The sequence below is a fragment of the Atractosteus spatula genome, chromosome 6, assembly GCF_055471065.1.
Source record: "Atractosteus spatula isolate fAtrSpa1 chromosome 6, fAtrSpa1.hap1, whole genome shotgun sequence".
Classification (NCBI taxonomy): domain Eukaryota; kingdom Metazoa; phylum Chordata; class Actinopteri; order Semionotiformes; family Lepisosteidae; genus Atractosteus; species Atractosteus spatula.
The window spans coordinates 14,685,461-14,699,016 of NC_142711.1; the positions used below are offsets into that span (position 1 = coordinate 14,685,461).

At 39.7% G+C, this 13,556-nt stretch overlaps 1 protein-coding gene across 2 annotated transcripts in view; it reads left to right on the plus strand.

Moving 5' to 3' along the window:
- The window catches only part of garem1 (GRB2 associated regulator of MAPK1 subtype 1), a 71,172-nt gene that overhangs the window by 10,599 nt on the left and 47,017 nt on the right, over nucleotides 1–13,556 (plus strand). For both annotated transcript variants that reach the window (XM_088918974.1, XM_088918973.1), the window contains exon 2: nucleotides 4,484–4,624. In XM_088918974.1, the coding sequence (XP_088775100.1) occupies nucleotides 4,484–4,624 (141 nt within the window). The remainder of the gene's footprint in view (nucleotides 1–4,483; nucleotides 4,625–13,556) is intronic.

Below are 13,556 nucleotides of genomic sequence, written 5' to 3' on the forward strand. Positions count from 1 at the left end.
TTCAGGTTTGCTGACCTTTAAACCTCTAGTGTCACACACCTCATGCTCTTTGCTTTGATTTGTCTAATTCATTTACAGTAGCTCAGCTATTATCTAGATATTGTGCCTGGACCTTCAGAGAGCCATGCTTGTAGAAGATCAATTTAAATTCAGCTGCACTTTTGTCTTTACAACAGGTGTGCTACAGATGGACAGTTAGAATGTGGCAGAAAGTACTTTTATCACTGATAATGTTTTCTTGGTTAGTCAGCTCTACTTGGAATGTTTTTCAGTTGTTATTTGTACTGTGGTGATCTGAAATAACAGGCTATCTGGGTGAAGGTCTTGGCTCTGGTATGGTGTTACATTTTGTAGTATGATCTTGTTAGATTGTTGAAAGCTAAGCAAGGCTGAGCCTTGTCAGTATTGGGATGGGAGATCTCAAAGGTAAGCCAGCTTCCTTCAGTAAGAGGCGTTGGTGGACCCCTAGGTGGCGCTGTTCCCTGTGAATCAGAACAAAACGACTGCCACAGTATGATGACAGGTGACATTATGATGTAGGAGGTGCCATTCTTTGGATGAGATGGTAAACTGAGGTACTTCCTACCTGTTCATTTAAAGGTCTAAATGTAAGATTAGAGTGCTCATCCTGGTGTCATGGCTAAACTCTTCTGTAGGTTTGCACAATCTGGCCTCCCTAATTTTCCCTTTAATATAAAGAAAGCAGATCATGTTCTGCAGTAGCTCTTGTGATATGATTTAGTAAGATAATGGGCTTATGTATGCTACTTTATGATAGGTGCCATGCCTAATGAAAAAGAGTGCAATCTATTGCAAACACAGGTAAAACAAAGTTAACAATGATATTAAAATACCAAGAAAGAAATTGAAAGGAATGGTAAAAGTTACTGAGGCTAAAATAACTATTATAAAGCTATTTCATTGCTATAAGAGCATCAGAGATGAGCTCAAATATATCAGGTACAATAATGGAAACTTCCAGACAGTAATGGCTGATACCAAAGGAGTATTTCACGCAGATGTTCACTAAGGTAGCGGTTAATAACAAGCCTCAGGCAGCTGAAGGACAAGGTTCTGTATTAAACAATATCAGGAAAGAAAAGGCAAACGTGTTTTGGGTACTATATGCATCTCTCTTAATAATCACTAAAGACAGGGGTCATACCTGGGAGAGATGCTAATGTAGTGTATATCCATAAGAAGGGTGAGAAAACTGACCCAAGTAATTATGGCCCAATACGTCTGACCTCTCTTACATGTAATGTTATGGAAACATTTCATAGAACTAAACTACAGGATTGCCTTAACAGAAATAAGATCCTAGGAAATAGTCAGCATAGACGTAAAAAAGGTATGTTTTACCTAAGTAATGTGTTAGAGGTCTTTGAACAAGTAATGGATACACATACAACTTATGATATGGTGTATTTAGATCTTCAGAAGACTTTTCATAATTCTAGTCATAAAAGATTAATTAAAATTGCACACAATAGACATTGAGGGACGTGTGAGTGGGTTAATAGGAATTGATTAGAAAACAGTGGATACAGATAAGGGGTGAATACTCACATTGGTATGATGCTATTGGTGGGGAGTACCACAAGTATCTGTACTAGTGCCACTGCTCTTCTTTATTATATCAGTGAGCTAGACTGTGGTGAAGGTTAGATGAACAAACACTGTAGATAATGCAAATGAAATTAAAAAAGATCTTGATAAAATTCAGAATGGCAAACACCAGGCAGATGAAGTTTTATGTGGACAAGTGTAGGGTTTTGTATGCAGGTAGCAAAAAATCAACTATAAATAAAAAATGGGAAACGCCAAGAGAGCAGTGGCTACTTCAGACACCTTGGTCTTTTTTAGATCATTTGTGGGAAGTGTGGGAAGCAACTAAAAAGGCAAACAAAAGGCTGGGTTGTATAGTTGAAAGGTAAGAATTGAACTCAAGGGATTTTATGTGAATATTGTAATTGTCTATTAAGAATTTATTTAGAATATTATGTACAGTTATGGAAAATATATTACTGCTCTGGAATCAGTTTAGAAAAGAATAACTGGATACATTCTAGGAGTTTAAAGGAATGAAACCTACTGTACACTGCCAGGCAAAGGAACTGAATCTCTTTAGCCTTGAACAGAGAAGACTACGAGGGGACCTGATACAAGTATTCAACATATTCAAAAGCACTGATAAAGTCAACACAGCCGACTTCTTCAGAATGAACAGACAGCCCAACTGGAAACCCACGTGGAGGGGCATTCAGAAATTTGCTGCTATGTTTATTTTGAATTGTTTGACTATGTACTGTATAGTATATAATTTACACACATTTTGATATTTGTGCCAGCATTCATGAAAAAAGGATACAGACCATACAATATGGTATATTAATAATTTCAAAAGTATTTTGTTAAAGTTCCTCGTGGAAGATTTAATTATCAAATTTCAGACTTTAGGCATTCAAACCAAAGAAAAGTATTCAAATTGGTGTGATGTAGTTAGTGGAGTACCACAGGGATCTGTATTAGAACCACTTCTCTTTTTAATTATATTAGTGGTGTAATTAGTGGAGTACTGCTGGCATCTAAATTAGTACCACAGCACTTCATAATACTGTCAGTGATCTATACTGTGGTATAGTTAGCAAATTAGAGAAATTTGAAAGTGAAGGATTAAAGTGAAGATTAGTTAATCTGTTGAAACTGAAAATGAAATTCAGATTTAGATAGAATTCAAGACTGGTATTTGAGAGTAATATACAGACCGCAAAATGTAGAAATATGCAAAAGGAAAATGCGATTGTAACTATATATTTAAAGGCATAACCTGTAAATCAAGGGATGTTATTTTAATATTGTACAAAACACTAATATGGCTTTTTGGAATAATTTGAAAGATGTTCAGGTGGGTAGCTGCATCAGCATGAGTAGGCTGCAAAGGAACAAGTAATAGGTTTATTCCATGCTGAAAAGAGAAGAAAGAAAACACATTATTTCCTTCTTCAGGTGTGAGCTCACGCCTGAAGAAGGGTCCACGGCCGAACCGTTGTTTTCTTTTCTCTCTTTTCAGCATGGAATAAACCTATTACTTGTTAATTTGAAAGGTGTTCCTCACCATATTACATAAAAGAACTTGCTGTTCTGGAATCTGTTCGGAAAAGAGTAACCATTTAGATTCCTGGTCTTAAAGAAGTGCTGAAAACTGAAATGTTTTATCTTGAATCAGAGAAGACTATGAGGTGATTTATCCCAGTATTTAAAATCCTCATATGTAGGTGTTGACAAGGTTAACCCAGTGAACTTCAGAATCAACAGAATCATTTAAAACTGAGATCTGGGGGCATTTTTTACACCAAGACTTTGGAGGGTCTGCAAAAAGCCCCCCAGTCATGTTATAAATTCCTGTCCCAGCAGTACTGAAATATATATTTTGTTTGTAAAATACACTGATTCAATACTACTCTACTACATTTCTGTTGAGACTGTTAGAAAGCCAATAAGCCTTCAAGGACAGCCAGTTGTACCTCTGTAAGAGGTGCTGTTGGACCTGTAGGTAGCAGTCTTCCCTCTGGTCCAGAATTTTCAGACCATTGCCCTGTACGGACACTGTGAGTCTAGTCATCCTAGAGCTTCCCCTTAATTCAAACGGTGAAGCCTTTTCTTACGTCTCCTCCTGATATGTCCTGTAGTGGGGCTTCTACAGCGTAATGCTTGCCACACAATGGGTGCGTACTGCGCTTCACAGGGGGCAGTTTGTGATCCTCCTGGATGATAAGTATTATATATATGCCAGTAATTTTTTTATAATTTCAAAATGGAGAGCTGTTGTATTAACAGCTTTCAGATGCTTCCCCTTGTAGGTTCGGAGCCCTGTGACAAACAGCACGTCATAGGCAAACTGGGAATAATCTGAGCAGAGATAAACACTGCTGAGATGAGCAGTGCTCGACCACAAGCCTTCTAATGTGCAGACTTGAGATTCGAGCGGCACTGTTTTCATGATGTGTGCTCTGTGGGGATTTTATCCAACTTCTGAAGTTCTCTTTGGGCTTGAGAGTGCATTTCGAAGTCGGCGATTTTCCTGTGTTGCATGAAAATGCCTGTTGTGTCCTGGTGATATATGACCGTCTAGGAAACCTGCTAGAAATGGTCAAAACGTTAGCAGTATTTTGTGGACATCAATGATCCAAATTCTTTGCTGTAGCAATGTGCTCTGTACCTTGAGACATGGATGCATTACGAGCCTATCAGTGTGACAGGTCCTATCATACATCATAGGGTAACTTTGGACTGTAATCACAGGGGAATGCCCATACAGCATACACTGTAGATAGACCTACAGAAGAATGTTTGTGCTTCACATACAGAGAACCACTGGCACGAATAATAGCAATATGTACTGTATCTGCAGTATTTTATCAAAATGTTTTCCATGGGATTCAAGCAAAAAAAACCCAACCACAATGTCCTTTTATTGCAGGAGAATCTGCAGAAGGTCTGAGAGAAAATGACTACATTTTGGTTCATTCTTGTCGCCAGTGGACTACCATCACCGCCCACAGTCTGGAAGAAGGCCATTATGTCATCGGGCCCAAAATAGAAATCCCAGTCCATTATGGAGGTAAGGCAGAGTGAGTGAGTGATGCAGGGGACTGACTCACAGTGCAAACCACTTGCCTGTGTTTTCGGTGTCCGTAATTAATTGCGAATGCTTTTTCGACGCCATGTTTTAGATAAAAAGAAAAGCAAATGGCAGCAAGTACTTTCTTACCACAGGCATTAATGTTTGCTGCTGTGGTGTCTTTATATAGCAGTTAGCAAAACATGTGGAATGCTGCATTAAGCCTTAGAAAAGCAGCTAATGGAAGGAGAAATGAGTCTCGAGTGTGAATACAACAATGGAGCAGAAATCCACAAAGCTGTACTCTTGAGTCTCCGATTTGCTAGTGTGCATTTAAATACTTCGGTGAACCTATCTCTGGTACTGTATGTTGAATTCCATTTAAAAAGATGTGAAGCTCACCTGTGCTTTTCTCTTCGCATTGATGCAGTTTTCTATATCGGCTGCTGTAAAATGCACATTTGTACAGTGTATTTGATCAGACATGATAATTTCCTAGCTTATGTATTATGATACAAGCCTAAGCTCTCAAGGGAGTGAAACTGTACGTTCCAAAATGGTTATGGAGTCTGTATTCCTCCCTGTTTATTGCTCTGTAAGTCGTGGAAAATAACATTCAATTCATTCAAGGCTGCTTCTGGATTTTGAATATGTCCCATTGTGCAGATGCATAACCTAGCCTCCTGCATTTAAATGGTTGTGTTGGAAAGTGGTAGTGAATTTAAAGTAGGGGCAATGCAAGAATCTGAAACTGGAACTTCATGTATGGTCACTGTCTAAATATGGTAACAAACAATATAGAGTGTGCAGACTGTGCAAGTAAGCATGCAACACGCCAGCAGTAAATATGAACAGGTTTGCACTGGTATCCAGTAAGAAATGGCATCCCAGGGCAGAGAAGATAAATGAAGTATTAGAGAACAAAAATACTGTACTGTGTATCAGCTTGGATCTGCTCTGGTAAGAAATCTAAACAGGCCAAGTCCTCTGTGTGATATAATATTAACAAACTCACCAACAGAGACAGCTTTGCACTGCAGCATTAATAACAAGACTAATGAATAGTGAGAAATAGAATGAAGCATTTAATGTGTGTTCTGTTCTAAGTCCTTAAAGCTGCCTTCCCATTTATAAAGCTGGTTAACTTTGCAGTCTTAAGATCTGGCGTTCTAATTGAAATGACATTCAGTGAATCCTGCAGTAATTGAAATCTTTTTGGTTTCTCAGCATGCACTGAAGAGTACTGCCTGTTAGCGTGGTACAAGGCCTGGAGCAGTATTATACCACACATGCAGAGAAAATGGTCAGCTCAGTGCAGTTACATAACATCTTCGCCTGCTATTAGACTTCTTTTTAAAGTTGAGTTTTGAAATCGGTGTGGCCAGATTTTAAAGGGCCAAAACATTCATATTCTTCTTGTAAGGATTTGCATGTACGTAAAGAAAGCAGAAGTGAGACACAAGAAGTCTTAAATAATTGTTTAAAACAGTTTTAGTAGGATTTTGTGTCCCCAGGAGGTTTCATAAATCTGAAAATATCTATTCATAGAGAACTGAGAATGTGTGTGTCACTACTGAAACAACTGAATGCCTGATGTCTGCATTGTCTTAGTAAGCCCTGTTCTCACTCAGCACCCTGACTGCAGGCCAGAGAAGAAGTGATGGGACTGTAGGGATCTGACTAACGTTCTCAGTGCCCTCACAATGGTTGTTGCTGACACCATGCACACTTGTGTATTTGTAAATCCTTCAAAAAAGGGTGCATTTCTCTTCAAAAGTAACATAGGGTGTAAAAATGTGCATGGAAACTAATATGCATATATTACCAAATGGTATTATGGTAATTGACTTGATAACCGTGGAAGACAATGGTAACTGGTGTTTCATATGTAAGTATTAGACTGGTAATACACTTCTTATAGACAATTCTTATATTGTCTAAGTTATATTTAAAATAATTGTAGCAGTAAAATAAAGTAACCTGGCCTGTTAAAAGTGGTTTTGCCTTATGGGGATAGTAGAAAGGCATCCCATTTGAACATGATTTCTGGGTTCTAAGAAAGCTTTCCTGACTTTTAATTGTAATTGTGTTTTCTGTGAGACGTTCTAAGAACTGTATTTCAGTCACTAACAGAAGACAGACTCTTTCTGTGCATCTAAAAGAAATGCAAGAAGCCAAATCTGAAAATGGCAACATTGTTAAGACTTGGAAAAATGTTTTCTATGCAGATAGATACTCAAAATAAAGTGTAAAGAGTAAAACATGCAGGTGTTTGAGTTACATCCTGATGCTGCGCATGCTGCATGCCCCCGTGTAACCTGCTGCTTCTTAAATAGTATTTCATCCTGGAAAAGCTTGACTGTTGTTTCGCTTCCAGCTCTGGTGGGAATTTTGAAGTGGCCTTTGTTTTTCTCATGTCCACAGAAGTAACAAATGATTACATTTTCAGGATTCTATTAATGCATAACACATGCTACCTCTGTAAAATTGCCAAGCACTGAATGTCTTTTCTGAAGCACAGTAACTGACAAAATATCAGTGAGGTTGGGGCTTCTGTGAAACTGTGAGAAGTATTCTATTTCTTAAGCCATACTGTTCTTAAATTAAGCGTCTCTGTTTCTAAAGATTGAGCATGTTGAAGATTCTTTCTCTTTCTAGAAATATTTGTAACCTGAGAAGAATGATAAGTACCAAACATTAGCTGGAGGAATTACTGTACATGTTCTTTCTCTTTTCAGAAATGAAACCAGGGTATTATTGTGTCCATTGCTTAAAGAAAGAACCATATATTACTTGAAAACGTAAATGCTGGAATCACCACTTCAAAGTTTATTCTTATAAAATGCTTCAAATCACAGTGCTGGTCTGAGCTATTGGTTTGTAAACTACTGTAGCAATCAGAAAAGGGAGTTTCCCTTTCTCTCTGATTTTATGCTGCTTTTTTAAGTTTAGTTTTTTCATCTTCAATGAACAGGCTGTAGTTCCCGTGTTGGAAAAGTGTTAGTGTGAAAGTACAGTTCCATCAAGAGTTTTAGATGTAAGAAGCTTCTGAGGTTTTAGTGAATTTAAATGAAGGCAGCTGCAGATGCCTTCAAGCTAGAAAAGTTGAAAAAACTGGTTTGGCAAGTTGTGTACTCCTGTGCTACACTTCTCAGATAACGTTCAAGTTCTTCAGTATGTTTTTATTGAAACATACAGTAGCTTGTGCTCCTTCTTTTATTTCTGAACACGTCAATGTTTGTAATTCAGTAATAGAATTAGTTTGAGATGCATATTATTAGACACTGCTTCTTAGAAATGTTTATTTTTAATTGCTATGATGAGAATGTTCTACACAGAACAGTGTATTTTATATGTATTCTGATTCATTTAATATGTATTATCCATTTGGAAAAAACTTCAAACATTTGCTTTGGTTTTGTGATGCGTATTGCTGGGCTACAGAAGCATTAGTTAGGCTGCATTGGGAAAAGAGTCTAATTGAGAAGGCACATTTTTTGGAAGATCTTTTTGTCGTACACTTTTTAAAGAAAGGTACATAATAGTGGAAAAAGAATATGTGTTATTCATCTGTTGTTCTGCCCAGGAGGAAATCTATTGGATGGAATGTTTTATTACTTTGGAAATAGATACTGATTGTAAACACACTTCAGAAAATGAACTCAGTGTTTGGTTTTCAGCTATTTTTATGAACAGTGAATGGGAATTTCATTTCTGTATTACAGTTTTTTGTGTGCAGACACCAGTGCTTTGCAGATCATCGTGTTTTTAACCTTTTCCTTTTCTCTATCAATCCAAGTCTGGAAAGCATGGTTTTCACAGTTCTGCAGAATCCAAATTGCAGGAGTAACAGAAGAAGTTCTGTTCCTTGTCCTGCCTCTGGGATGTGCTGAATGGTTGACTCAGACATGCTTGTTTCAGCTGAGAGAATGATCTGAATAACAATTGCAGTGTCCTCTGTGCTGCAGTACTGATCTACAGGAAGCCAACAAGCAGAATTGAAATTAATAATGTCTCATCAGATTATTGCACCAGGCTGAGTTCGTGAGCTTTCTGAAACTGTATGTTTCGATTCCTGTCTGTACAGAGTACTGCTTTTAGACAATTTCTTTTTCCTCTTCAGCTAAAACTTGATTTTGGCCGCTCACAGATTGCTTCACGAAAATCAAACATATGTTATCAAGCGAAGGCAAGTGTTTACCTTCTATATTTTTTGTTGTAAGTTTTGAAATGTATCGTTGTTTTTTTTCTTAAATTGTACTATACAAGTTCTACTATCAGGTTTTTTTCAGGAGGAAATTACACAAATCCAAAAGTAACTTAGGCAGCATGTTAAGCAATAGTGTGCTGAAAAGGTGTTTAGAAACTTTTGATTATTTTATCAGTGTATCAGTTTTTAAGTTCTTTTGTGTCATATCTTCAGATGCAAGCACAAGAGCAGAAGGAGTGAGTAACATACCTGTGACACTTTGCTGTATTTCCATGCTAAGGCTTAAAACAGTTCTGGACATGCACAGGACATAAATAACCATCAGGAGAGGTGAGTCTTGTTAACATCAGCACATTTTTGTCTGGTGCGAGGAAGACTGTATTCAGGTACGCACAGCCGGCAATCCCATTGACTTACATTGAAAAGACTATTCAGTACAACATGATTGTCCATAGGTCTTTGTTGGATACTGAAAAATGAAACCAATGGACAACCAGTTCAACTTTTGTCACTAAAACAAGCCCTGTCCCTGTGCTTATACCACGCAAAGCATGTGCGGAAATTTTCTTCTTGAACAGTTTGCTGGTTGCAGCCTGCTCCTGAGATTTCTTTTTTTCATTAAAGGGGAATCCCAAATGCGCGTACAGTTGCTGAGAGTTTCTAGAGTTTCCATGAGCTTTCTTCAAAAACAAGAACTGTGAAACAGCAGGGCTGTCCCCGAGGAGATAGTTTATTTAGCCAAATGGAGTTATCAAGGGGCCGGACACAGTTGACGCTAGCGGGTTACAAAAACATGCGAAAGATTGCAAATGCGTATGTAAATTTCCTTTAAGTGGATGTCGGTGCACTGTGAAAGACATTTGGAGAAGCACTCGCTAATCGGTGAGATGTGAGTCTCTGAGGGCCATGGTGCTTTCCGTTAAGGAAGTACAGCTCTTTCACAAATGTCTGCTGGAATCTTGCACTCCCATGCCAGATCTTACTCTTGGCATGTCTGTAGGAGAATTCATGATTTCTGATCTTGCTCTGCGGTTCTCTTAACATGACCCCTGAAATCCTTTGCATCTTAAATGGAGGTTTCCTCTTGCATTTAGACTGTCCGGATGTCATCGTTCTTTGTTACTGTGCAACTTATCGGTATTACTGGAGAGGCTTTGTCGCGATTTAAATCTTATCTGAGAGAAAACCATTGGTTTAAATTGTTCTTCCTCTGCAAGGTTAGTCACAGCATGCCCTATATGTTAGTGTATGTGCTCTGTAGATTCCTGTTAACTTTGTTTGATTGTAGTTGTTCGATGTTCTTGAGAGTCAATCCAAGGACTCAGGTCTGGAATCTGAAGCATCTGAAGCTCGTGCTCACTGTGTTGTGAAGGTGTTTTCTGTTCGCCGTTGCAACATCATTCGTATCTCGTCACACGAACACTCGAGATGCTTTCATTCAAATCCACAAGTGAGGGACCACAGCAGTCTGTTCTTTTTGTCTTGCTGGACTAAGGCTGTGGGAACCTCTGCCCATATTAGATCTTTCCTGTCTGAAAGCTTACTTTGATATACTACAGTAGCAGTGAATTGTTTACTGTATTAGTTTGTATATATCTTTTGTCTTTTTTTTTTATTTGTGAAGCGCTGTGAGATAGTGTGCCCTAAAAGTTAGCATATATGTCAAAGAACTAAATTAGTTGCTTGACTAATTAACTCAGTGCCTAGTGTGCCTTAGACGGGTGTCATTGAGGTTGATATCAGATATTTTAATTCTTTGGTTTTTATTTGTTCTACTACCCTAAATACCATGACAACTTTAACCAGTTCACAATGACCAGGTAAAAGAAGTTTAACTCTCCTCAACAGATCAGCACCATGTGTATAACCATGCACCTGAGGAAGTATCTGTCTGTCATATATACTGTAGATATATCACATACGGTTTGTGTACTGGGATGAAATATGGAGTATGCAAAGCTTGTTTCGGTTTATCTTGCACTGTAAAGCAGATTGTGGGCAATGCTGGGTTCCTTCGGTTTAGTTGATAGCCTTACCATCTCAGATATTCGTAATTATTATTTTGCCTCTATCTGTCTGAACTGTGCAGCAGCCCAAGACACCTGTGTAATTCGAAGCATTCCACATCGCTCTTTGAGCCCTGCGCTGTGCCTCTTCAGGTGCAGGCCAGAGGCTGGCAGCGCACCGGGTCAGGGGAGGGGACCCGGGCTCTGATGAATCATCCCTTGCTGAACGTTCTTGTCTTCTCTGCTCCAGCCGTGCGGGTTTTTCCCAAAAGAAAATGTCGCTCCGAGCTGGGTACCAGGGGTGGTTAGGGTCCCAAGGGTAGTGCTTGCAGACAGACTCCGAAAGGGGCTCATGGAGCTTCTGCTTGGCCATGGGCGAACAGTTCTGTTCCTGCCCGTGTGCCGATTCTGTCAAAATTCTGACTCATCTCTCCCTTTCAGCGTTATTCTCGGTTTACTTCACAATTGCTTCGGCTGCTTGTTATTCACAGTGCTTGGAAGGAAGGAAAATATTAACAATTCTTTGTCACATGCAGTAGCTGATGAATAACATTTTGGTTGCTTTCCCTGGTGATTCAGTTCCACCTCACCACTTTTTTTAATATATGCAGTACACCGTAGGTGGGTATTTATTCGTTTTAATTTTCCCCTAAGTTATTCCAGGGGGATGTTATTGTAGCAATACGAGGTGTGTTTCATTTACAGGAAGTATACAATTTGGGGGTGGCACAGTGGTGCAGTGGTTAGCATTGCATTGTTGCCTTGCAGCTGCTGGGGCTCTGGGTTCAATTCTAGACCCGGGGTGCTGTCTGTGTGGAGTTTGCATGTTCTCCCCGCTGTTTGCGTAGGTTTTCTCTGGGTGCTCCGTGTTCCTCCCACAGTCCACATACAAGGTTCTAGATTACCTGGCTTCCCGAAAAAGTCTCCCTGTTGTGAGCGTGTCTGGGAGTGTTTGAGCCTCCATCTGCCTTGCGATGGACCGGAGTCCTGTCCAGGTCATGTCCTGCCTTGTGCCTGCTTTGTGGGATAGGCTCTGGCTCCCCTATGACTGTGTATTGGATGAAGAGGCTAGAAACTGGATGAATATGTACTGTATATATATATAGTATAACTATATTATAAGAGTGTGACGAACCATTGCTCCTTACTTAGCAAGCACAGTGAAGCTTGCTAAGTGCTGTGTAAATTTACTGGGGCGCAGGTTAAACGTTAGCACAGCAGCTGCTTGTGTTGTGTGATTTCTCAGTGCCACCCTTGCCCTCTGCTGTCACATCCCAGAAAGAAACAGCTTGCTAGCCCTGGAGAGCAGCAGCTATTCCGCAGACTGTTGGGTTTTTTTTTTTTTGCAACGAAAGCTGTGCTGTTCGTCTCTCGCATGAACTGCAAGCTCCTGCTCGAGCGCTCTCCCAGCGTGACATCAGTGTGGTGCGCTGACCAACCCAGGGCATGTGCAGGAGGTATTGTCTGCTCACAATTGATTAGGTCCTGCAGTATCTCAGCTGCCACCGGCTCGAAATAGCAGAGTCACTTCTGGGGTCAGATGGATCCACAATCTAGAGCAGTCAAGGTTACCATGCTATAGAAGATCCATTAGCTTTTTGGTGACCTTGTAGAGAACATTCACACACTGACAAACACCCCCACACAAATACACCATCCTCTCCACAAACACTGCAGGCTGTATTTTTAGTTGTCATTTCTATCTTTACCAATGGTAGATACACTTTTGCTTTGATGTGTGTGTGTGTCCCTGCCCTGGTCCTGTTGCCAGTAAGGTGCAGTCGGAGAAATCAGACATCTTGTCGTGTTTTAAAAAACCAACGGAAGTGCCTGAAAAACCCTGATTTCTAGGATAATTATTCAGCAGAAGCTCCGTGTTAAATAGTTATGATTAAAGATGAACAGTCATTCCAAGAAATACACATAAGGCAAGGGGAGTTGAGCGACTGCAGCTCTTTAAAACTGATGGGGATTTAAAGAAAAAAAGACATCTGTGAAGAAGAAAAAAAAATGTGGAAATGTCCATTGTGTTACAGAAAATGCTGTATAAATAAAACCCTGTGCATTTCTGTTGTCATTTTGTCGCAGTAGTTCTCTTTACCAGTGATGAGAAGTGAATCTTCGCTCTCCTAAGCGTCTGGGATGTGTATGAACCATTCACCCAGTCATCTGGATATACCCACAACATTCGTAAACATGCAACCCATTAATCATGTTTTACAGTTCAGTGTGGCAGAAGTCTTAAAGAGGACACTCGTGCTCTTTAATGTCACACTGTGGGTATGTCATCAGTATCCCCCCCGTTCCCTGGCTTTGTCAGAATTCCGACAGAGAGCTTTTGACGTTGGCTGCTCTTATGCCTTTTGTTTTCTAAATAGTTTTCTCATTTCATGTAACATGTCTATGTAAAAAAAACATTCGCCACTGATTTCACGGACCCTGTAATGAAACGTGTTGTTGTATAAAACCGTACAGAGTGCTGAGACATCTAGGTTTTCCTGAATACTCTTAATTTTGAAAGCAAAAGTGGATCGACCGAAGGACAGGTTTTGTGTAGTGCTCATGCTGTGAAACATTTCAAAATGGAAAGCCAGAGAAGAAGACCCATTTTCGGAGCCCTGAAGAAGAATTTGTGACAGTGTGACACGAGTGCAGTGCCTCTGGCTCTAGACATACACGCGTGCCCTAGGCGTCCTCTAGGAACGCGGGGCTGTCT